General features: G+C 43.6%; 1 protein-coding gene across 1 annotated transcript; it reads right to left on the minus strand.

Annotated features, from left to right (window-relative positions):
• Positions 1-14,661: 14,661 nt before the first annotated feature.
• LOC107187415 (trypsin-7-like) lies at positions 14,662-16,502 on the minus strand. Its single transcript, XM_015575519.1, has 7 exons — positions 16,433-16,502; positions 16,078-16,184; positions 15,899-16,008; positions 15,622-15,760; positions 15,214-15,327; positions 14,957-15,140; positions 14,662-14,765 (listed from the first exon to the last, which is right to left on the minus strand). Exons 1-7 carry the CDS (start codon positions 16,500-16,502, stop codon positions 14,662-14,664), a joined length of 828 nt encoding a protein of 275 aa, XP_015431005.1.
• Between the last annotated feature and the right edge of the window lie 2,469 nt (positions 16,503-18,971).

Below are 18,971 nucleotides of genomic sequence, written 5' to 3' on the forward strand. Positions count from 1 at the left end.
TTTTCTTCCCCCTTGGCGCTCGAGTGTCAAATATTTGCGAAGCCCGGGGCTCGGGCTGGATCGTTCTCGAGATTACACGGGAATGCGGGTGATCAAAAGTTCGTCGTCGAAGTGGAGAAAGGAAAGACGTCGACGGAGAGGAGAGGTTAAGGAGACGCCGGGGCAAGAGGGGACGCGCTTGGATCGGCCTCCAGGCTGGAAGACGCCTGCAGCTGGAGAATCGTTTTGTAATTGGTAGGAGTGTTTGTTCGCGTTTGTAAATACCATTCCATTAGTGCTGCCGCGAGCATGAACTACATGAACTTCACTGCGCCACCCCTGTCAAAGTTTCGAGCTCCTTCAATTGCCGACGCGGCTACCGCTACCATACGCTGGGAGGCCGGAAGTGCTTATCCATCAGCCTCCTCCTTCGAACATTTTTATCAATTGTTCCCGTACTTGCTACTGTTCTATACCTTCTTTTGCTGTCCTAGTGCAAAATCGGGTGAGACTTAATTTTCTATCGTTCTTACAATCGTCCAGTCCCTCTAACCAGTCTATCCCTTTGCTCCTACTCTTTCCTTCCAATCGTTAATTTCTCTTCTCGACCCGTTTCTTGCCAATTCCGTGCGAGCCCCAATCTTCATTTTCGTCCTCGCGTTTACGGTCTATCTCACGGTTTCAGAAACACGATAACCCGTAGCTGCAAGTGCACCACGTGGAATTACACGTGCCATGATTCTCGCGTTGGGACGGGCACGTACGTACCGGGTAGAATGAACACAGGCGACCCCCTTCCCTGTGCACCGACCCGCACACAATCCCTGGTATCGCAGCCGATGCTAGGGGTAACTCGATGGATTATGCGGCTAATTTCTAAAGTGCTCCGCAGCCTCCCTGAATTATGCGCCGCTAGCCTTAGCGCCCGGATGCTCGACCGATCGATTAATATCGGTCGTAAGGTTACCTCTGTCTGTGCCACCCGCCCATCCCCACCTCGACCTTATCGGCTGTGTCCCACGATTTGTCAGAATGACGCATACGCCTCGTGTATTATGCCGGAAATTCTCGAGGAACCGGCGCCTCTCCTCGGACCTGGATTCTGGATGAAGGTGGCGGACTCTTGGCTTAACGCTGATTTCCCTAAGTGGGAATGATTTGACAAGGATTTGTAACGGTTCGAGGTTCATCTAAGGGTTTGAAAGCTGTATTTAACTCGACGATTCGTAAATATAATTTATGCTAGAAGTTGTTCATATTTAGACACGTAAAAAAGCAGGTGTTTGTTTAATGGTTGCGTTCGAATGTATGTTTGAAAAGAAGGAAGCATATATCTCGATTGTTATCACCCTGGGTTCGATGGAACGTAGCGGTAGGGGAGTAATAATCGATGAATAGGAAGGCGAAATAGCCAGTAAACAAAGGCGGGATAGTTTTATTCCGACAACGTTCCCGAATCGTCGCATCCCCCGAAAACGAACGCGCGATTTTATTCGCGCAATTTCGAGCCAGCTCGAGGAAAGTAGCGTTGCACAACCCCCACCCCCTCCTCCCCCACCCCCGCTCGAATTTTACGACTGATCACTCAGCGGGACGCCGCCGTCTCGGTCGCCTTCTATCGCGGCCTCCCGGGAAAAACGAAATTCCAGCTGCGTACTCTTCTAGCAGCCCCCTTGTCGACGAACATTGAGGCGAGATTTTACAGCGAGGGCACCCACGCTCGCTGTAAAACCTTTGTATCGGGCGGCGTTCCGTGCACGCGGAACGCTGTCTGACAGATAATCGAGTCAACGAAATCGTGGGCGGAAGCGACAACTACGACCTGGTTGATAAAACGCGAATCCTCTCAGACGAAACGATGTTTGTTCCGATAGAGTATTTTTCTTGTAAAAAAAAATGTCTGTTTCTTGATTCGAGCTACTGAACACCTGAATACCTTTGTTAGGATTGTGTATAGGATTGTGTTAGGAGTGTGGTGATATAAAAAATGTTCTGATTGCTGGTGCCTTCAAGGTTTTTTGAGTTATATATTTTTAACTTCATAGTTTAGTAGTTGATGTCAAGACGAGTTCAACGATGTTATACTATGACCTTCAAATGACTTTAAATTTAATATCTTACACCCAAATAATGTATGCATGTCTTGTGCATTTTGACTTCGTGTCTTCAAATAGTTCAATTTCTGGTACCCAAATAATGTATGTGTAAGTATTGATTTCGACTTCGTGTCTTCAAATAGTCATCTCTGAATATTCTTGTCGATATAAAAATTTGATTTGTCACGTTCAGGGCATATAACGTTTGCTATGCAAGGTCGATGTCAATGGCTACCCCTCCACATTCTTCTACTATCCCACTTTCATTAATCATCCCTTCATTCTTCCCATTTCGTTTGCGAACCGGGTAGATCAATCTACCAGCAATGGAAGTTCCAGAGCAATTAATAACGAAAGTAAGGACATCGGTAGGCCAATATCTTCTCGTTAATATCTCCAACCTCCTTGGTGAAAAATTTCTGTAACCCGAAGATAAGAATGGATAGAAAAAAACATTGAATTCTGACGAAGAAGAAGTACTTCCGAAATCTGAAGAAGACAAATGAGGGTCCATTTCAGTCAAATTGAAAATGACAATCATTTTGGTTGTAGTTCAGGGTAGTATTTTTTATTATTTTATATCTTTCTAATCTTTGCCTTTCGACTTCGGATGGATTTCGGCTTGCATCTTATTTACATTTCACAAATCACTTTTCGTCAACTTCTATCACTTTATTGTTTTTTTTTTCTACCGCTATTGCACCACCTCTTTGGCACGAAGTAGTTCAGAGTAGTATTGTATCGCCACGATCGCTCCATCGATGGATCGTCGTCGATTGATCCTGGTTAATTGTTGTTTCCGTGGATTGGTCGCGACCGGTGGCGACGCGGTCCGAAGTGAAACCTACACCCCGGCCACATAACGAGGCCCGCAATATTTGCCCAGGCAATGAGTAATTAAAATGCAAATTACGAGTCGCGAGTAAATATGTTTCCACGAGTCCAGTGCCAAATGCACGTCCACGCGATCGTCAGGATTACCCTTTCACTGTGGGCTCTATGACGCGCCCCGGTGTTTCTGCTGTTTGGTGTTTTCCAGTCGTACCGGTGAAAATGTTTACTCGTTACATTTTTCGTGAAACAGTTCGATAAAAAATTAACACCCGTCGTGTTTCTGTCTGGTAGGTAGAAAACATCATTGTTCGTTCATTTGTAGAGATACGGGCGAGCTTTCCGAGCAGCGTTTCCACGTTTTAAGAAGCCATAACCGCATTGCAAATTGTACATTTGTTGATATTCCCTGTAACGGTTGATAATATTGTAGATTGAGGTTTAATATACTTGAACGAACGTTTATAACGTTATCTGTCTGTGCACCTTGTGTATATTTACTACATGTATTTACATTATTCGCTCTATGACTTTGTTTGCCCTACAAATATTCTACTCGGTATAACGAAAACTGATAATTATCATAGCGATCAGTAGCTTGCGGATCTTTATGCACATTCAGACTTTTATAGGGTAATTTACTGAATTAAAATTATTTCAAAGATTTAGTTCTATTATTAAAGGTTTTGTTAGGTCGAAAGTACACACCTTCATGTTTGCGATAAAAGCAGAAAATCCATAGGATTTTGAATCAGTAGCGGACAACACGATGAAAACCAAAGTGTCAGAGTCTCGAAGCGTAGTGTCGTTCGCGGAGGTGCGTAAACCTCGTAACGATCCGCGAATTCTCATTCCGCAGCTTACATTCAATCCGCTCTTTCTCTTTCCGTTCACCCAGGAGCCTGCTTTTCCTTCTGTTTCGCCTCTTCCCCTCGTATCTTCGCCGTTTCGCTGCCGCCTTGTCTGTCTTCGCGCGAGCGCAACCCATTTTACGGTTCTCGAACCCCCCTGGCACTCACAACTCGCGGCATTACAGAGCGTGGTAATTACTGTGGTTCTGATTACCCCCATCCCCATCCCCTTCCTCGAGTACCGAAGGTAGATAATTGCGTGCGACGAATCCGCCAACGCCACACAGTGGTCGGAATTGAGAAATTCAGTGACATTTTGCCAAAAAATCAATTTTCCCATATTATTGGTTCGTAAATTATTGGTAGATGAACCACCACTATAAGGAACGAAAACTGCGTTTATGATCCAATTAACCAACAGTTTAAAATACGCGTTAGAATTGATTTCTATTAAATTTCTATAATTACTCATCAAGGTTACTAAAGTGTATCGAAGTTCATCGAAGTTACGTGGCAGCAGTCGGCCACGTTCATCATTGGCCAGCGAGTTTCCTAGTAGACGGTGTAATTACAAGTGTACGGTACTGGTCACGCTCGGCTGAAATTCATTTGGCACCTGGTAATAGAAAAGCAGTGGGGGTGGGGCGCGCAAGTTCAGGACCCGAACCTTATCGAGGGAAGACCGGTTGACCGGATGCGAGAGAACGGGGGTTCGTGGCTAACCATCCGGTTCTGTGAGGTTGGGGTCGAACCGCTGGTCGCCTCCCAGAGGCCTTGTACTCGGAAATAGGTTATGGTATATACAGTGTATAGTGTAACTGCAGCTGGGATTGTCGGGCTCGTATTGATAACGCCTTGGTCACCATTTACGTTTTAACAATGCACCGCCGGTGTTGCTAATTCTGACTGACTTAATTCAATCTTGTACCGACTTGAAGGCACCTAATGTAATTAATTAAATGAAGACGTTGTACCAGACAGAACGGAATTATTAGCAGTTCATTTTGAGTTTCTTACGTCCTTCGAGCTCAGAGTTTATTTTTTTAATACGTCCGGAGATTGAATCGATAGTAACATTACTATTATTAGTACTGCTCAAAATATATATTTTAGGAAGTATTGCTACGTACATTGTGTTAATATACTTTTTCCAGACTTGTGTGTGTAATGAAAACAAATGTTGGTGAGATACTTCCAAAACCAGGTACCTGGGTGAAATCGGGACCTATTATCATGTTCGTAACGGTTTTAAATTTACCTGCGTCATTGCAGCCATGTATCCGCAGTCCTTTGTATCAGTTCAGAAAGAAACGCCGGTTGCGACGGACGTGTGCCTACCAGGGTTGTGGTGTTTTCTGTATTCTCGATTTTAAAACTTCGCAACTACGGACAGTGTTCGGTATGTACTCTTTGGTTTTAATTATGCTATTTGTCGTGCATTAAAGTGTAATACATATAAAGTGGTGGAGAATCTGAAGCATTGAATGAATTTTCTTAAAGGGATATTAAGGGTGCATATCGGTGTAAATATTGTATACTTGAATTTGCTACTATTCTGCACTACTTTCTTGTAATGCACCACAATTTCTATTTCCTTCTGATTTTAGTGATGTCAGTGTCTTGAAATTTTATTCTTCGGGCTTTACCACAATTTCCCTTACTCTTGTTCAGTTAGTAAATTTTCGGGGAATATGTAATAAATCTTAGCATAATTAGAACTTATCCCCTTGAAGCAACACGTTCCATGAATGTGGTACTAATAAAGCACAAGAATGTAGAGTGAAATATTCAGTGAGATAACAAATATCATATTTGTTTTCATACGAATCAGTTCTTGAATAGGGTTTCGAGTGGTACGCCAAGAAATTCCTGTTAGCTTATATACCAAACTGCCCATAAAAGTATAAATTCTGTAGCACCTAAAGTTTAAACGCGGAAATTATTCAAGTCCCCGCGAATATATTTACTTAACGACCGTTCTGTTGAATACCCCGCGGCACTAACTACTTAACTTAGGACATTAACTCTTTATATACCAAAAGAGAATTACTCGATACCGTCTAGAACGTTAGCTTTCCGATCTTCGATATTCAAACTTTGGTTCAAACGAACGATCACCATCGATGTCGAAAGTTTATGAGTTGAATCGTAACTCCGGACATCGTCTGCATACACATTCATATTGATAGCGACTGCCCCGTTCCTCTTTAAATCGGTTTCCTTCGATTCTGATGGCTTTTTCGTTAATAAATACAGTAATATCCAAGTTATATAAATATCTTGTTAACTATTAGGGTTAGGACGTATGAAGGTTAACGCATTTTTATTTAGAATCATAATCTATCGATGTACGGTGGCAAAAGTAGGTGATTCCGTTACAAAAAGTCAAGGTCAGCTATAAGAATATATATGAAAGAATATAAAAACATGATATATACTATTTTGTCCACTGCATTCAATAAAATTCGCAACCGAGGAATGGTCTTTAAAAGCAAATTGAGCTCACCTCGATCACAACACATCCTCTCAGGTACCATACGTAATTCTTTTCCTGATTTAACGCCATCCGTCGAACCGAATATTCCCTGGAGCATTTCCACCCCCGTCGACTAAAACCCGCATTCTCCCTTAATTATCGACGGCTGGTTCCCCATAATCCCTCTCCATTCGGATTCCTCTATTTGCAGTTAAGCGGCCGGAGGAAGAGGCGGACGGGGTTTTAAGTCCGGTGTTTACCGTACGCAAGTCGTTTTAATTTTGGCAGGCTGGCCTCTCCTGGTCCGGAGCTAAGTTAATTCGGTGTCCATTTTGCGTCCGGCAAGAATTCTCCACCCGCCTATCAGGCCTTCGTCGCGTGAGGAATTCCGTATTAAAAGTTTATCTGGTCGTTACGACGGACTCGGTCTTGGGGAAAAGAGCCGCCGGAATTCGACCGAGCTGCCAGGAATTTCGCAGTTACGTGCGTTATCGAACAGGCCTGGGGATGTCTCCTCGTTGTCGACCTAATATACATTGGAAGAAAGCCCCTTTGTCGTGGTCCTTGAATGTAGAGACGACTCTTGTTCGGCCAGGTATATGCTCGATTTTTAAGTTAACGACACCTACTTCGCCCCGCAACGACTCCGTTTCGTGCCTCGCTGTTTGCGGTTTTTCCCCATTGGACCCAGACGGTCTGCGACGTTTAATTGGGGTGGATTCTTCTTCTCTTTTTGTTCCTCGCAGCTTCGAACAACCGACCACCGCTAAACGGCGTTTCTTCGGTTTTTATTTGTTTTTTTTTTTTGTTGAATCGTATTTACACTGTTAATCCCGGAACGCTAAGCCGCCGTTAAAGGCGCAGGGGATTTGCGGCCGTGTTCCGCCGCGATGAGGAGAACCGTTGTGGCTGTGCACGGACTGACGTGGAATTTTAATTGCATGGTTGTTGGCGAACGCTGCAGTTTTCGTCGAAACGTTGATTCCTTAAGAACGAATGTGGTCATTTTTTGTTATAGAAAGGTTGCCTGTTAATGGAATTTTGTTCGGATTATGAGGTATTCGAGGATTTCTTTTAAGGTACTGTCAGTTTCTGTACACTGTGTTACCGTTAGGAGAATCAATGATTAAAGATTTACTGTAATACGAATAGAAGTTAAACTTATCGAAGTATAAGGTTGTTTGGATAGTAAATCGAAGGTGTTGGGATCGATTCCCGTACACCAAAATATTCTTATTTTACTGTGTCAACGCAACTTCGATAATTTCTACCTACATTCATAGAATATCTCGAAGGTTCGTAATATTAATTCTTTATATCTTTGAAATTATCGAGTGTCTACACCTAATGTTTCATATATATCATTATTAACCCTATACTACCATCAAACAAAACCCCGTTAAAATCGAAATCGGATAGTTCGGTTCATTCCCTTGTTAGTAACAGTGTAACAATTCTAATAGACCCACGGTTATTAATAGGATAAACTGAAACGGGTTACCGCCAGGCTACACGTGTACCATGCCCATCTATCAAATTAGAGGATGCGTGTAGCGGCTTAATAGGCATAAAGTAGCGACCGTGTACGTTGTCAGGGTGAATTTTCGAAAAATTCTGTTGTCCCGGAGAGATGAGATGCCGCCGCAGCGCGAGCGCGTCGAAGAACGCGGGAGACAGAGGCAACAAAAGGAGGATTGCCCGAGGGTCCGATGTAACGAAGCCCGTTGTACTTACAATAACGTATTGTTTTAGAGCACCATGCCAGAGCAGGTGTATTGTGTACTAGTCGCTTTAATCATGTATGGGGTAAACGAGCTAACAGTCGCATTGAGCTGTCGTGGGGATTGAAACGGCGCGAGGCTACTCTCATCTGGTGTGTCACGCGTTGACGCAGCGTGCACCAAAAGGGAACGTGATCTTTGTAGAAAAGAAAAAAAATAGAATCAAATGAGTCGACGGATCCATTGATTAAGGAATGAAAAATAAAATGAAATCGTACGGGGAAGAATTTTAACGGAGCGCAGAATTATATGGCTGTTAATTCCCTTATTCTACAGGAAAGGAGTATTCAAAAAACCTCTACGTATTAGGCAACAGTGAAATGCTTTAAGCAGATATTTATCGATGGTAAGAGTACCATACCTGGTAGAGATCAGGTGAACGTTACAGGCAATACAAATTCGTATGGATTCTCTCGAGAATAGGGCGGTGGCGGGGCGTGGGAGGAAAATATTCATCCCCTGACAATTTGGCGGAGAGAACCGGTAGCACCGTAGGTACCCACGTTTTCTTGTCACGAAAACTGAATTTAAGGGAGTATTTTCAGTTACGAATTACCTCGAAAGTTGACTTCGGGATCTCTTCAGCGATTCTACTCTCGCGCCACGGTCTCGGAATTTTACCTACAATTTCTATACACCGTCCGCCGCTACTAACATTCCGGGGGTCGCGTAGTGCATAAAAGCTAGTCGTTGGAAAACGTTCACGTAGAGGGGTTAGGATGGAAAAGACGACTGCCTAAGGCAGCCGTGCAACGTCGGTACATACGTTACGCCGTTTTATTTCGTCATTGTTTTCCCGGAACTTTTCGTCCGTTTCTCCGCAGCGCCGACGACTTACCATTTTCTTGCCGACGCGATTCTCCTTTCACCCCACGGTCGACACGTTTCCTACTTTTTCCTCGTTCACGTGCCAGCTTTACCTATATATCCATCTTTCATGCTTTGTTTGATTTATCGCGCCGTAATTTTTACGTAAGTTATCAAGTGCATAGAGAAACTTTGTGAAGGTATTTGTACCATTGTAGAGGAAAAGCGATTTATCCACGAATGCTTGTAGTACTTGTTAGTTTTTCAATAGTGGAAGGAGTATGTGGGTTAAGGAATGGTTCTAGGTTAGTGAGGATCAACGTAGATGATGCTGAATTTTTATTCAGTGGTACAGACATCATTTGATTTTTGAGAAATAGGGACTATCGAAAGTGCTAAAGATAATACTGAGACTATGGAAGATGTTAGAAATATCATCAGAAGCTAAGATCATGATATAGACGACTTCCTACAATTCTGACGTACATATCATCTATCCTCTCCTGCCATCATCCCTACCACTCTCCAATATAGCCATGTATCATCTATTCTGAATGAAACGTCTCTACCACTTTCAAACATCCAATTTTTTCTTCCTCTAATATTATTCCCGAATCTGATAAATCAGATAAAGCTGAAAGGTGCGGCTTCTAATCTAAGGTACCAGATTAATAATAAAAAAAAACCACGCGTCACATTTCCAGCAGCTAAGGGGGTGGGGGGGGGGGATAGTGCGCGACGGGGTACGAAATAGAATCCCGTCTGTGGGCTCGTCACGCGCGACAGGAACCACCAAACGGCTCGGTTTTGCCGAGGATCGTCGATGTGGACTAGGAGGCAGGCAGCAGACAGCGGAAGACGGAACGCCAAGGACTGCCGGGATTATTTGCACATCATGCTGCTAGGAAGCTTTGCCAGAAATCCGCCGCGATCGTATACATCAATCGCGGAATCCTAAATTTCGGGGGGTGAGCCGGATTACAGCTTAACAGCGTACCGTCGTTCTATACTGTTTGTACATTTGCAACTGCACGGAAGAGGGGATCGATCGTGATAAGACGATATTGAAACGTCGTCAATCGAATCGTGTACAGTATACTCATTAATTTAATGACAAAGAAACATGGAGATAGTGGAGTTATTTATGTTATTCGAAATTTTAGGACAGTAAATAAAATAACACAGTAATAAATAAAACCTGGAACATCAAAGAAAGAGACAAAAATTTACGAAGTAATTTGTCTGGAACTGTCATATTGGTAGCAAAGGTTGAAAAACATTGTCCACCACTTGAGATTGTAAGCCATCCAAAATCCCCAGGTTGGAAAAACGTGATGCATTACTTCGTCCAACAATTCTTAAAAGAAAAAAAAAGAAGCCGATTTTCCACGTAGATCGTGTTTCCTCCATTGAAAATGGCCGAAATTTCCATCGTCGACTTCCAATATCGTGTTTTGCGCGTACCCTCGATACGGATATTAAGGATCGATAGCTGAAACATTATGCGCAAGGTCATCGGATCGAAAATACAGACTGGCTGGTTGGCCCCCGGCCGCTTTTCATCCGACATTAGGATTCAACCTTTTCCCGATGGATTTGAAACGGGCGGGGGCCCCCGATACGAGAGAAACTAGCTGGGCACGTCGCAGTTTTAATACCGGGTGCTTATGATTTATGTATCGAAATACATATTGCATTGGGTCCCTTCGTCGCATTAATGTTGACATTGATTCCGACGAAACGAGAACCAGGGAGCGTAGAGGCGCGGGAAACTTATACGCGAGGGAATTTGTATGGGCGCGGGGATCTATTGTAAAAACTGAACGTGGGGAAGTAAAAACGACAATGACCTGACGTATCACGAAATCCCCGGATATCCGACTAAAACCCGCGAAAGGATGCAGTGGAAACAGCGTCGCACGTCAGAGGTTTATTTTTGCGAAGTCTGACACGGAATTGAGTATCTTTTAAAGTCGGTCCTTTCGGAACTTTATGGATTCTATGGAACGGATACGGTGGAAGATTCTAAGGGAAATGTGTGTCGTTCGCGAACCGTGCTCGTATTACGGTTTGTTAACGCTTTGACCAATTAAAACGGCTTGGACAGCTTCTGGACGCAAAGAGCTTTCCCAGCTTTACCGTTCGTTGATGTTGACGCAACGTAAGATTTTCAACGTGGACAGAGTTGGGTCTACAGTGATGATGGATGGATGGAGAGGAAAATGCAATTCTGGGGTAATCTAATTGTTGGTTTTTGTTTAATGTCTGTTTTTTTTTACAATATCTTTGACAGTTTTTGTTGGAAACGACCAATTTAAATGTACCGAGTTGCTGAATGGGGTCGGAGGATGTCGACTGTGTTTCTACGGGGGTGTGGACCGTTTTTCTTACTTTACGTCGTTTAAGGGGGCCGGCGGCTAACGAAAATTTAAAAGCGTTATCAGACGGAATGCCCGCGAGTTCTAAAGCTGCGACTGGGGGGTGGGGATACTTGTTTAAAAGAGCGACCCTAGCCGTGACAAATTTCTGATTTGCAACTCCATCCTCGCCGACCGTTTGTCCGCTCCGCCACTGTAAAATTTAACAACTGACGGATGGGACGCATTACTCTGGATTACGACCTGGTTGCTTCTCTGTGTGAACACGCCAAGACAATTCTTGGTGTGACACTTGCTTTTAGAATCGTTCTTCTCTTGGCCGTACTACCTATTTACGATTAATTAACCTTTCGTGCAATTCGTGCAAAGATTGCCTTTATTTATTGGAGGTCATGCCGCGCCCACGCAACAATACGTTTTTTTAAATGGCATCATATAGTTTTAAATACAGTAATCTACCCGCCTCGGTAGGATTCTCTAAAATTTGCGCCACATTAATATTCGATTTAACATTTATACACGCTCCTCATATCAATCGATACTGTTAAATATCGTTCCATTGTCTTTCCCTCTTGTACAGTCCAATTTCACGTGAACAGTACAGAGCACAGCTTTAATAAACTCTACCAAGTATACTTTTCCACATTTTAATCCCCATGTCGCAAGCGAAATATCAAGGGACACACCGCGAATATTCAAATCGGAAACGATAACGCACGACGCGAACCGGTGACTCTATTTCGCCCTTTTCACCCGCGAGCAAACAATAATTACTGGAACTCTCTAGGTTGGTCTTGGGAGTCTCGACCCGAGAAAATACTGATAAAATCTCGACGGTTGCACACACCAGGGTCCTCCTCCGAGTATCTACTTGGGACTCTTTTATTTCTTCGTTTGAAACAACGCCGCTCCTTGTAGCCCACCATTTCTCCCTTCTTCGTTGTGTACGTGTGTTGCGGCATATTATTAAGTTTCTAACGTACTGAAAAGAGGTTGCCCGGGGATGTGCGTTTCAGCTGGGGGGTAAGAATAACCGGTGAACACGGTGGAACGCTAATATCGCCGAGAACCTTGCCAAATTGTCGCAATAAGCATCCCAATGTCGGGGTGGCTTCTTGCGACACCGCATTCTGATATGTTCCATCCGGCTCTGTGGAAAGGGTGGCCGTGCAACCTGCTCCCTACGGGTGATTATCAACCCCTCGCGCCCCCGCCGAGGGGGTTAATCCTAGCCGCCGCGAGAAGAAATTTTGGCTTCATTGCCCGTTGAGAAACTCCTTTTCCTCTGGCGTAGACTCGCGATAAAGCCGGCTTGTTGGCCTGTTTTCTCATTGGTGTACTGTAGGTGGTTCACGGGTTGCTTCTCCTGTGACTCTATTCCTCCGTCTGGGCGAACTCTTATCGTCCTGGATACATTCACCAGATTTATGCAATTTATAAATAATAGATCCTATCGGATGTACCAGTAATTTGCATATGATTTCGGTATGGTGACAGTAAGTACAGACACTAAGTTTAGAATATTTTTACGATCTTCTGTTTGGTAAAAATTGTGGAGGCTATTGTGGATGAATCCCGAATATTGTTAACATATTACCTACCGACTGCAATCCCTTTAACACCCAGACGCTTAAATCGTTATTTCAAAATGATGGTACTGAAAGACGTGTGTGGTGTTAAAAATCTTGTTATTTTGAAATCGAAAATGTCAATGTGAAATGAAACTATTTTTTAATTTATATTTTTATTTAACTTTACCCTTTAATGCCCAAACACCTTTTCCAGGGAAAGAATAGTGACTACTGTAGTGCAATTTGTTATCGACGTCTAGGGAGCGACGTTTTCACTTTGGAATGCGAAAAGTCCGGAATTATTACGGTTCACCGAAAACTAGAAGGAAATAATAGCCAGCCACGGCATTTCTACGTGTACAGCTCCCGAAACGTGCACAGTAATACGCGTTACGTCGTAGTACGTAATAACTTGGCCGCGACAGTCGCAACGACATTACCAGCCCATTAAGGTTAATCCAATATCTCCTTCATCTTTAACATCTTTGTGCGGCCGCATCTCACCGAGATATTCGACTGTCTCTTTTTGTTTCCAAACGGCTTTTGTGACGTCGGGAAAACAGAGAGAGTCGAAACGGGGCGAAACTAGCTTCCGGGGAACGAGTTGGTCGTAAATGCGTATCAATGTCAGAAAGTTTATTGAATCGGAGCCCCATGGTTTTTGGATTAATCCGAGGGTACGTACCATTTTTCTCGAATTGTCTGTAACCACCTCTGAATGACTTCTTTTCAAAAGGATAAAGGCTCCACGTGATAATGATGGGGATTATGCATTGTATTAGGTAATTGCGTCGTGGTGTTTTGGATGTACTATAAGCCTGTTTTTGAATTTCTGAAAAATAACAATTGTTTTTCCCGATATAATTCCAACGCTGTTGTGAAACAGACAGTATATCTCAACCGTTTCACCAGACTCGTAAATTATATATTCTAACAACACCATCCAGCGTGACTTTATTCCCCGTGTTTATCCGTCTTATTTACTTAGTAGTAATAAACTGTTGATCGAGTTATCGTTCGAGTTACTGCAGCGAAGGCTGACAATTACGTGTTGATTCGTTTCTGGTGGTACGTGTGTGGTTGTTTTTCCCCGGGGTGAATATAAGTCGCGACGCAACAGGACGAGTACAGCCAGTCGAACGGAGAACGAAGCGATGGCAGGGCCAGTGACAGAAAAGTTATTGGATCGCGTCTGCGGTTTAATAGGATTATTGCAATGGCCGGTCGAAAGCTATCGGTTCACGAGGTGATGTCTCGAGGAGCCTCGAAATTAAACATTTCTCTCTGTGCCACTCCAACGTGTACCACTGGCAAGTATTTCCACTCCGCTCCCTGGCTTATACAGAATTTCTATCAGTTTCTTTCGTCGCCCCAGCTACAAGCGCATAGATATTTTTCTCGTGTACGCGCGCCTCTCCTCACCCTTTCGCGACCGAAGAACCCGTCCTCACGTGTGCACGTCCGAAATGTTCTATTTTCCGCGTTGCATCCCTCGCGGGGAATGGTAAATATAATATTCGTACAACGAAATATTCATTGAAATTCATATTTAAGTTAAAAATATGGCGTTTCCATTTTTCTTTATTATTTGATATTCCTCGGGAAATATTTACCGTTGCGTGTGTGAACATTACAGCGGAGAAAACCTGAAAAATCGGCGTGTGTTGATACACTGCCTGAATTAAGAATAATATATTTATTTGATCTTTTCAGTGTCACTTTTATAAACTAGGCAATTCACATGGTACTATTCTACCTACGATTAAAGTATTTAATAAAATTCAGAATGGTTTGAGTACGGTATAAGGTATACAGTTCATCGACGGATACAAGTACGAAGAATACGATATAAATATTTTACAAAATATCGTCTGGATCCATTATGGAGGGATTAATCTACACCAGTCACTTTGGTGATCCAGTCTCTCACTTCGGATATAGCGGTGTAAGCGGTCGGGTATTGTAATGCACAGGATCGACTCCACGATGTCACTCCTACGGAATTACATTCATTCAAATATATAACAATATATTACAGTGAGATCCCTTTGAATCTTTTGTCGGTCGATTGACACAAAGGTCCCCAAAAAGTACTTACCCACGTGATTAATGGAAACGGTGACGTTACAACCGATAACGTCGCTGAATTATTAATTGAAATTCTCGAATAAGATATTAAAACTCACCATATAAAGTGCCGTTCAAAATCAGAGGCGAGCCGGAATCCCCGACGCATGCGCTAGCGATCTCTGATATAGCGCAAAACATTCTGTACGTTAGTAAGTCACCTCCGTTCGCTTGCTGGCAATCCATGTGACTAATTTTCTGCATCGTGCTGGCTAAAAGGTCATCGGAGACCGGACCTAACAACTAAACAACTTGGTTGGAATATTCTACTCTCGATATAAAATACATTTCGAAGTGTTGCGACCGTCGTTCTTACCACGGACGCACCCCAGCCGAGCACTTGGACCCGGGTGCCATCTTGGATTTCCGCGTGCAGCTTCGGTAACTTGATCGGTTGCTTCGTGTTGTCGAACTTTATATTTTGTGCGAGCTGCGACGAAAAATATTCTATTGCTAATACTGTTCACTTAACAATAATAGTCTCCACTTTATATACCATCGAAGAACCAAAGTGTCATCGAAATAAAAGCAATTGCAATTAATATCTTTTGATACTATACGAAGTGCTCGAATATATATTCAAGAAGTTCTCTTTGTGCGATGGTTTTCATCGTGATCGAATAATGTTTAATTTTATAATCTATCTACTGGTAGAATTATCGCGAGATTTTAAATATTCCTTCGAATAATCACAAAGCCCGTGACAACACCAAACAATAATTACCTCGACAAGGCCGACATCGTAGTCGTAATTAATTTCGTTAAAGGCGGGATGGATTACAACTCCTTTAACGCCGTAGATGTCACCGTTCTTGTAATAATCGGCGGTGCCGGCCTTCACGTGAAAGCCCTTGACGCGTATTCTGCGGGAGAAAAAGCACGCGAATATAATAAAAAAACGTTACACGGAAGGAAAAACGTATCGGAACCGTGCGGTGCGCAATCGTACACGCAAGCCCGCCCTGTTCCTAGTCGACAATGCGATATTATATTAATCTTGCCTGAGAGCGCACTGCGCTGACGTTATTATCCACTTTTCCCCGACGATACCGCCGCCGCAGAAATGCTCGACTTGGTGGCCAAAAAACGTACCATTGTTCTGCAACGAGACCTACGGAGAGGCAACGATTCTCTAAATGCCAAATCGACTGTGAAGATCGATCGCGCGCTTTACACTAACCGCAAATGGATATTTCTCTATGGTGGCTTTCTCTCCTCCGATAATCCTCGATCCCAGCGAGGCCGGGGATCCCGCTGACTCCAGACCGATTCTTTCCCGATAATCGCCTGTACAACATTCAAATCAAACGAAATCTTTAATGGGGCCACAGTAAGGTCCTCGAACGTGTCCCTGCTGTTAAATATTTTGTGTATTTTTGTTTCCACTATTATAATTAGTGTTGCGAAGGTTTTAGTTGCAACTTACCGGTATTTGTTATCGATATACATATTGTAAATGCCATAATGGAAATTTTTTATCGTAACTATCGTGCAGTAGTTAAGTTTCAATATATAGATCATAGAATATTATTCACCTGGACTGTACATCGAATCCACCAAGAGCACTGAGGAGCCAAGGACCACCAGAGACAGTAGAGCATGCATCGTGATCACGTTTGAGGTCACCGAGGCAAGCGAATTCCTTATAAAGCAAGCGAACACGTAACTTTTTGCACGAACATCTCCCGATTATTGTCTTCCAGTTTCGTTTATCTAGACACTGCTAATGCCACTAATGCCGTGACATTAAGGGCTAAATCGACACGGTGTCAGAAAAAACCGTGTTTTCCGCGTATCGACTAGTGGGTTTATTAAGATAACATCGTGAATACAGTAGCTCGACCCTGTCGCAATGGGTCGTAAATTCGTTTCGTTGGACATCGTGCCTGTGTGATTCTCGACTTTGTAGCTCTTATAACTGTCGAAACAGTGAGTTCATCAGGCGAAAGCGTACCCGCGGGGAGGTGCGCATTATCTTCAAAAATAATTTCAAATACGCGTCGTATTGCGTCCGCGCTGTCACGCGAATCGCCGGCGCGTAATAAATATATTCGACTGTTACCGACAGCCGTACATACGCGCAGTTTCCACGCATCAACGGGAGCCAAGTAACGCGATATTTATTATTTAATTAACATATTATATCCCCTCGGCCGTACGAGAATGGCCAGGGTGATTTTACGTAGATTGCCAACGCTGACATATAAATCGGCCGGGTCGCGATAATGTTCCGTTCTTGTTACTCGATCCCGGCACTTTATTACGATTAATAAATCGAACGAAATAACGCCGTCCAACCAGCCGATTTATTTTATTCAATCGATATATATATATATATATATATATATATATATATATATATACGCTGCGAACCATTTCCGAAATCGCCGATAATCTTCCAATCTCGACCGCCCCCCCTCCACCCATTAGAATCCCTGGCACATCGCTAATTTACGAAATCGTCAACGGGTATTTTTCATGGGGCCGCTGCTATTCAGCGACTTCGGCCGAGCGTGTTTATCAGCGAATTAATCGAATTTTCGACGGTCTAATTATTAGCCCGACACGCATGAAATTTCGTTCTACGAAGGCTATTTGAATGTCGTAGCGCACGGTACTGTAGAATTTAAATGGTTCATGCGTGAAAGCTGTTTTAGCCAGTAGTAAATGAAAATTCAGTACACTGGGAATTCCCTACGAGTCCACCTGAATTGTACCTTTCTAAGCATAACAAGAGCAGAACATTTAGAAACTAATACTAACCAGGTACTATTCGATAAAGGCGATTAAAGCCTTTGGAGGAGGATCTGCCAGTCAGATAACTCCAGTAGGATCTCTTTCCGTGTCAACAATGTGGTGCAATGAGTCATTAGCAAATGCAGCGGATCAGCGGCAGACATCGACCGCGTAAACACGTATGCGAAATATTCACGGTAAAAACATCGACGGCGGGTAAATTGCGGTGTAATCGCAATTACATGGTTCGGGTAACGCCTACCCCTCCGCGGAACGAACTTCGGCTTGCGCGCGCTCGTTCGCTGGGAACGATAATTTCACGTCGGTTTATCGTCGGCGCGTCTCGATGAGCAAAAATTATCGCAACAATTTTCGTAACACGTCGCGGCGTATTTCATTCGGTTCGTGTCCAACGGGTTCCCTCTATTCATCCGGTCTTCGCGAAAATATTTCACCGCGTGTGCCAGTTCTCGAATTCCCCCGTGAAACGTGCGTTGGTAATCCGGCGTAGACGCGAATCCCCCATAAATTTGGATGAGCGTGTCGCTCCCCTACACCCCCGCCCCTCCACCACCGTTCCTCTGCGATCCACGTAATTTCAATAATCGTGTATCGGCTCTGATACGACTGGATCGGGTTCGGAACGGTATTTTTTTATCAGCAATCGCGCGATCCGGGGGGCTGACTCATCGAGTCGATTAAGCGCTCGTGTCCGACGATAAAGTATATAAATTGCATTATTTTTCTTGCGAAAGCCGAACCGACAAGGTATGTGTGTACGCGTTAATTCGCCAGAGGCTCGGCCCGACTGTTGTTGAAATGTCCCTGGCACATTTTTAATTGGAACGAGGAAAGTCCAAGGTGGACCGAGGTATACTATTAAAGTATCTTCCGTAAATAAATGAATATGAGTATGAAAACATTACAGCGCAGGTGGATTAGGTTTTTTTTTACATGTAAATTGAATAACAAAGCATGCAGCGTTTTTATGAAATAATAACAGCTTTCATAGGACGGCTTTCCCTCGGAAGTCCAGACGAACGCATCTCTCCTAAGGGAACTTCCTTCCGGGCTTAATTCGTTGTAATCTCTTCGGAATTCCCAACTCCTAATACCTAGTTTCCACCGCGTCTCGCTATAACGGAAGGACTTAACGCCGTATACACAAGCCCTCCAGTGGCTGCCGTATTCTGAATGCGAAAGAGTCTCCGAAATACAGACACATTATAATTCGCAGCATTTGCCGGAAGTTCTGCACTCGTTTTTACGCGCTCACACAGCTGCGGAAACGTCTCCGTTGAAAATAGAGAGGGAGCAGTTTGTGCACGCGCAGAATAT

This window comes from Dufourea novaeangliae, unplaced genomic scaffold, assembly GCF_001272555.1.
Source record: "Dufourea novaeangliae isolate 0120121106 unplaced genomic scaffold, ASM127255v1 scaffold89, whole genome shotgun sequence".
NCBI lineage: Eukaryota > Metazoa > Arthropoda > Insecta > Hymenoptera > Halictidae > Dufourea > Dufourea novaeangliae.

What these genes read in the sequence shown, in the direction of transcription:
- LOC107187415 (XM_015575519.1), bottom strand. Translation starts at nt 16,502, where the DNA reads ATGCATGCTCTACTGTCTCTGGTGGTCCTTGGCTCCTCAGTGCTCTTG. An exon ending in GGATTCGATGTACAGTCCAG is followed by an intron (nt 16,185 to 16,432) that starts GTGAATAATATT and finishes AATGTTGTACAG; the next exon opens with GCGATTATCGGGAAAGAATC. An exon ending in TCGGCTGGGGTGCGTCCGTG is followed by an intron (nt 15,141 to 15,213) that starts GTAAGAACGACG and finishes CAAGTTGTTTAG; the next exon opens with TTGTTAGGTCCGGTCTCCGA.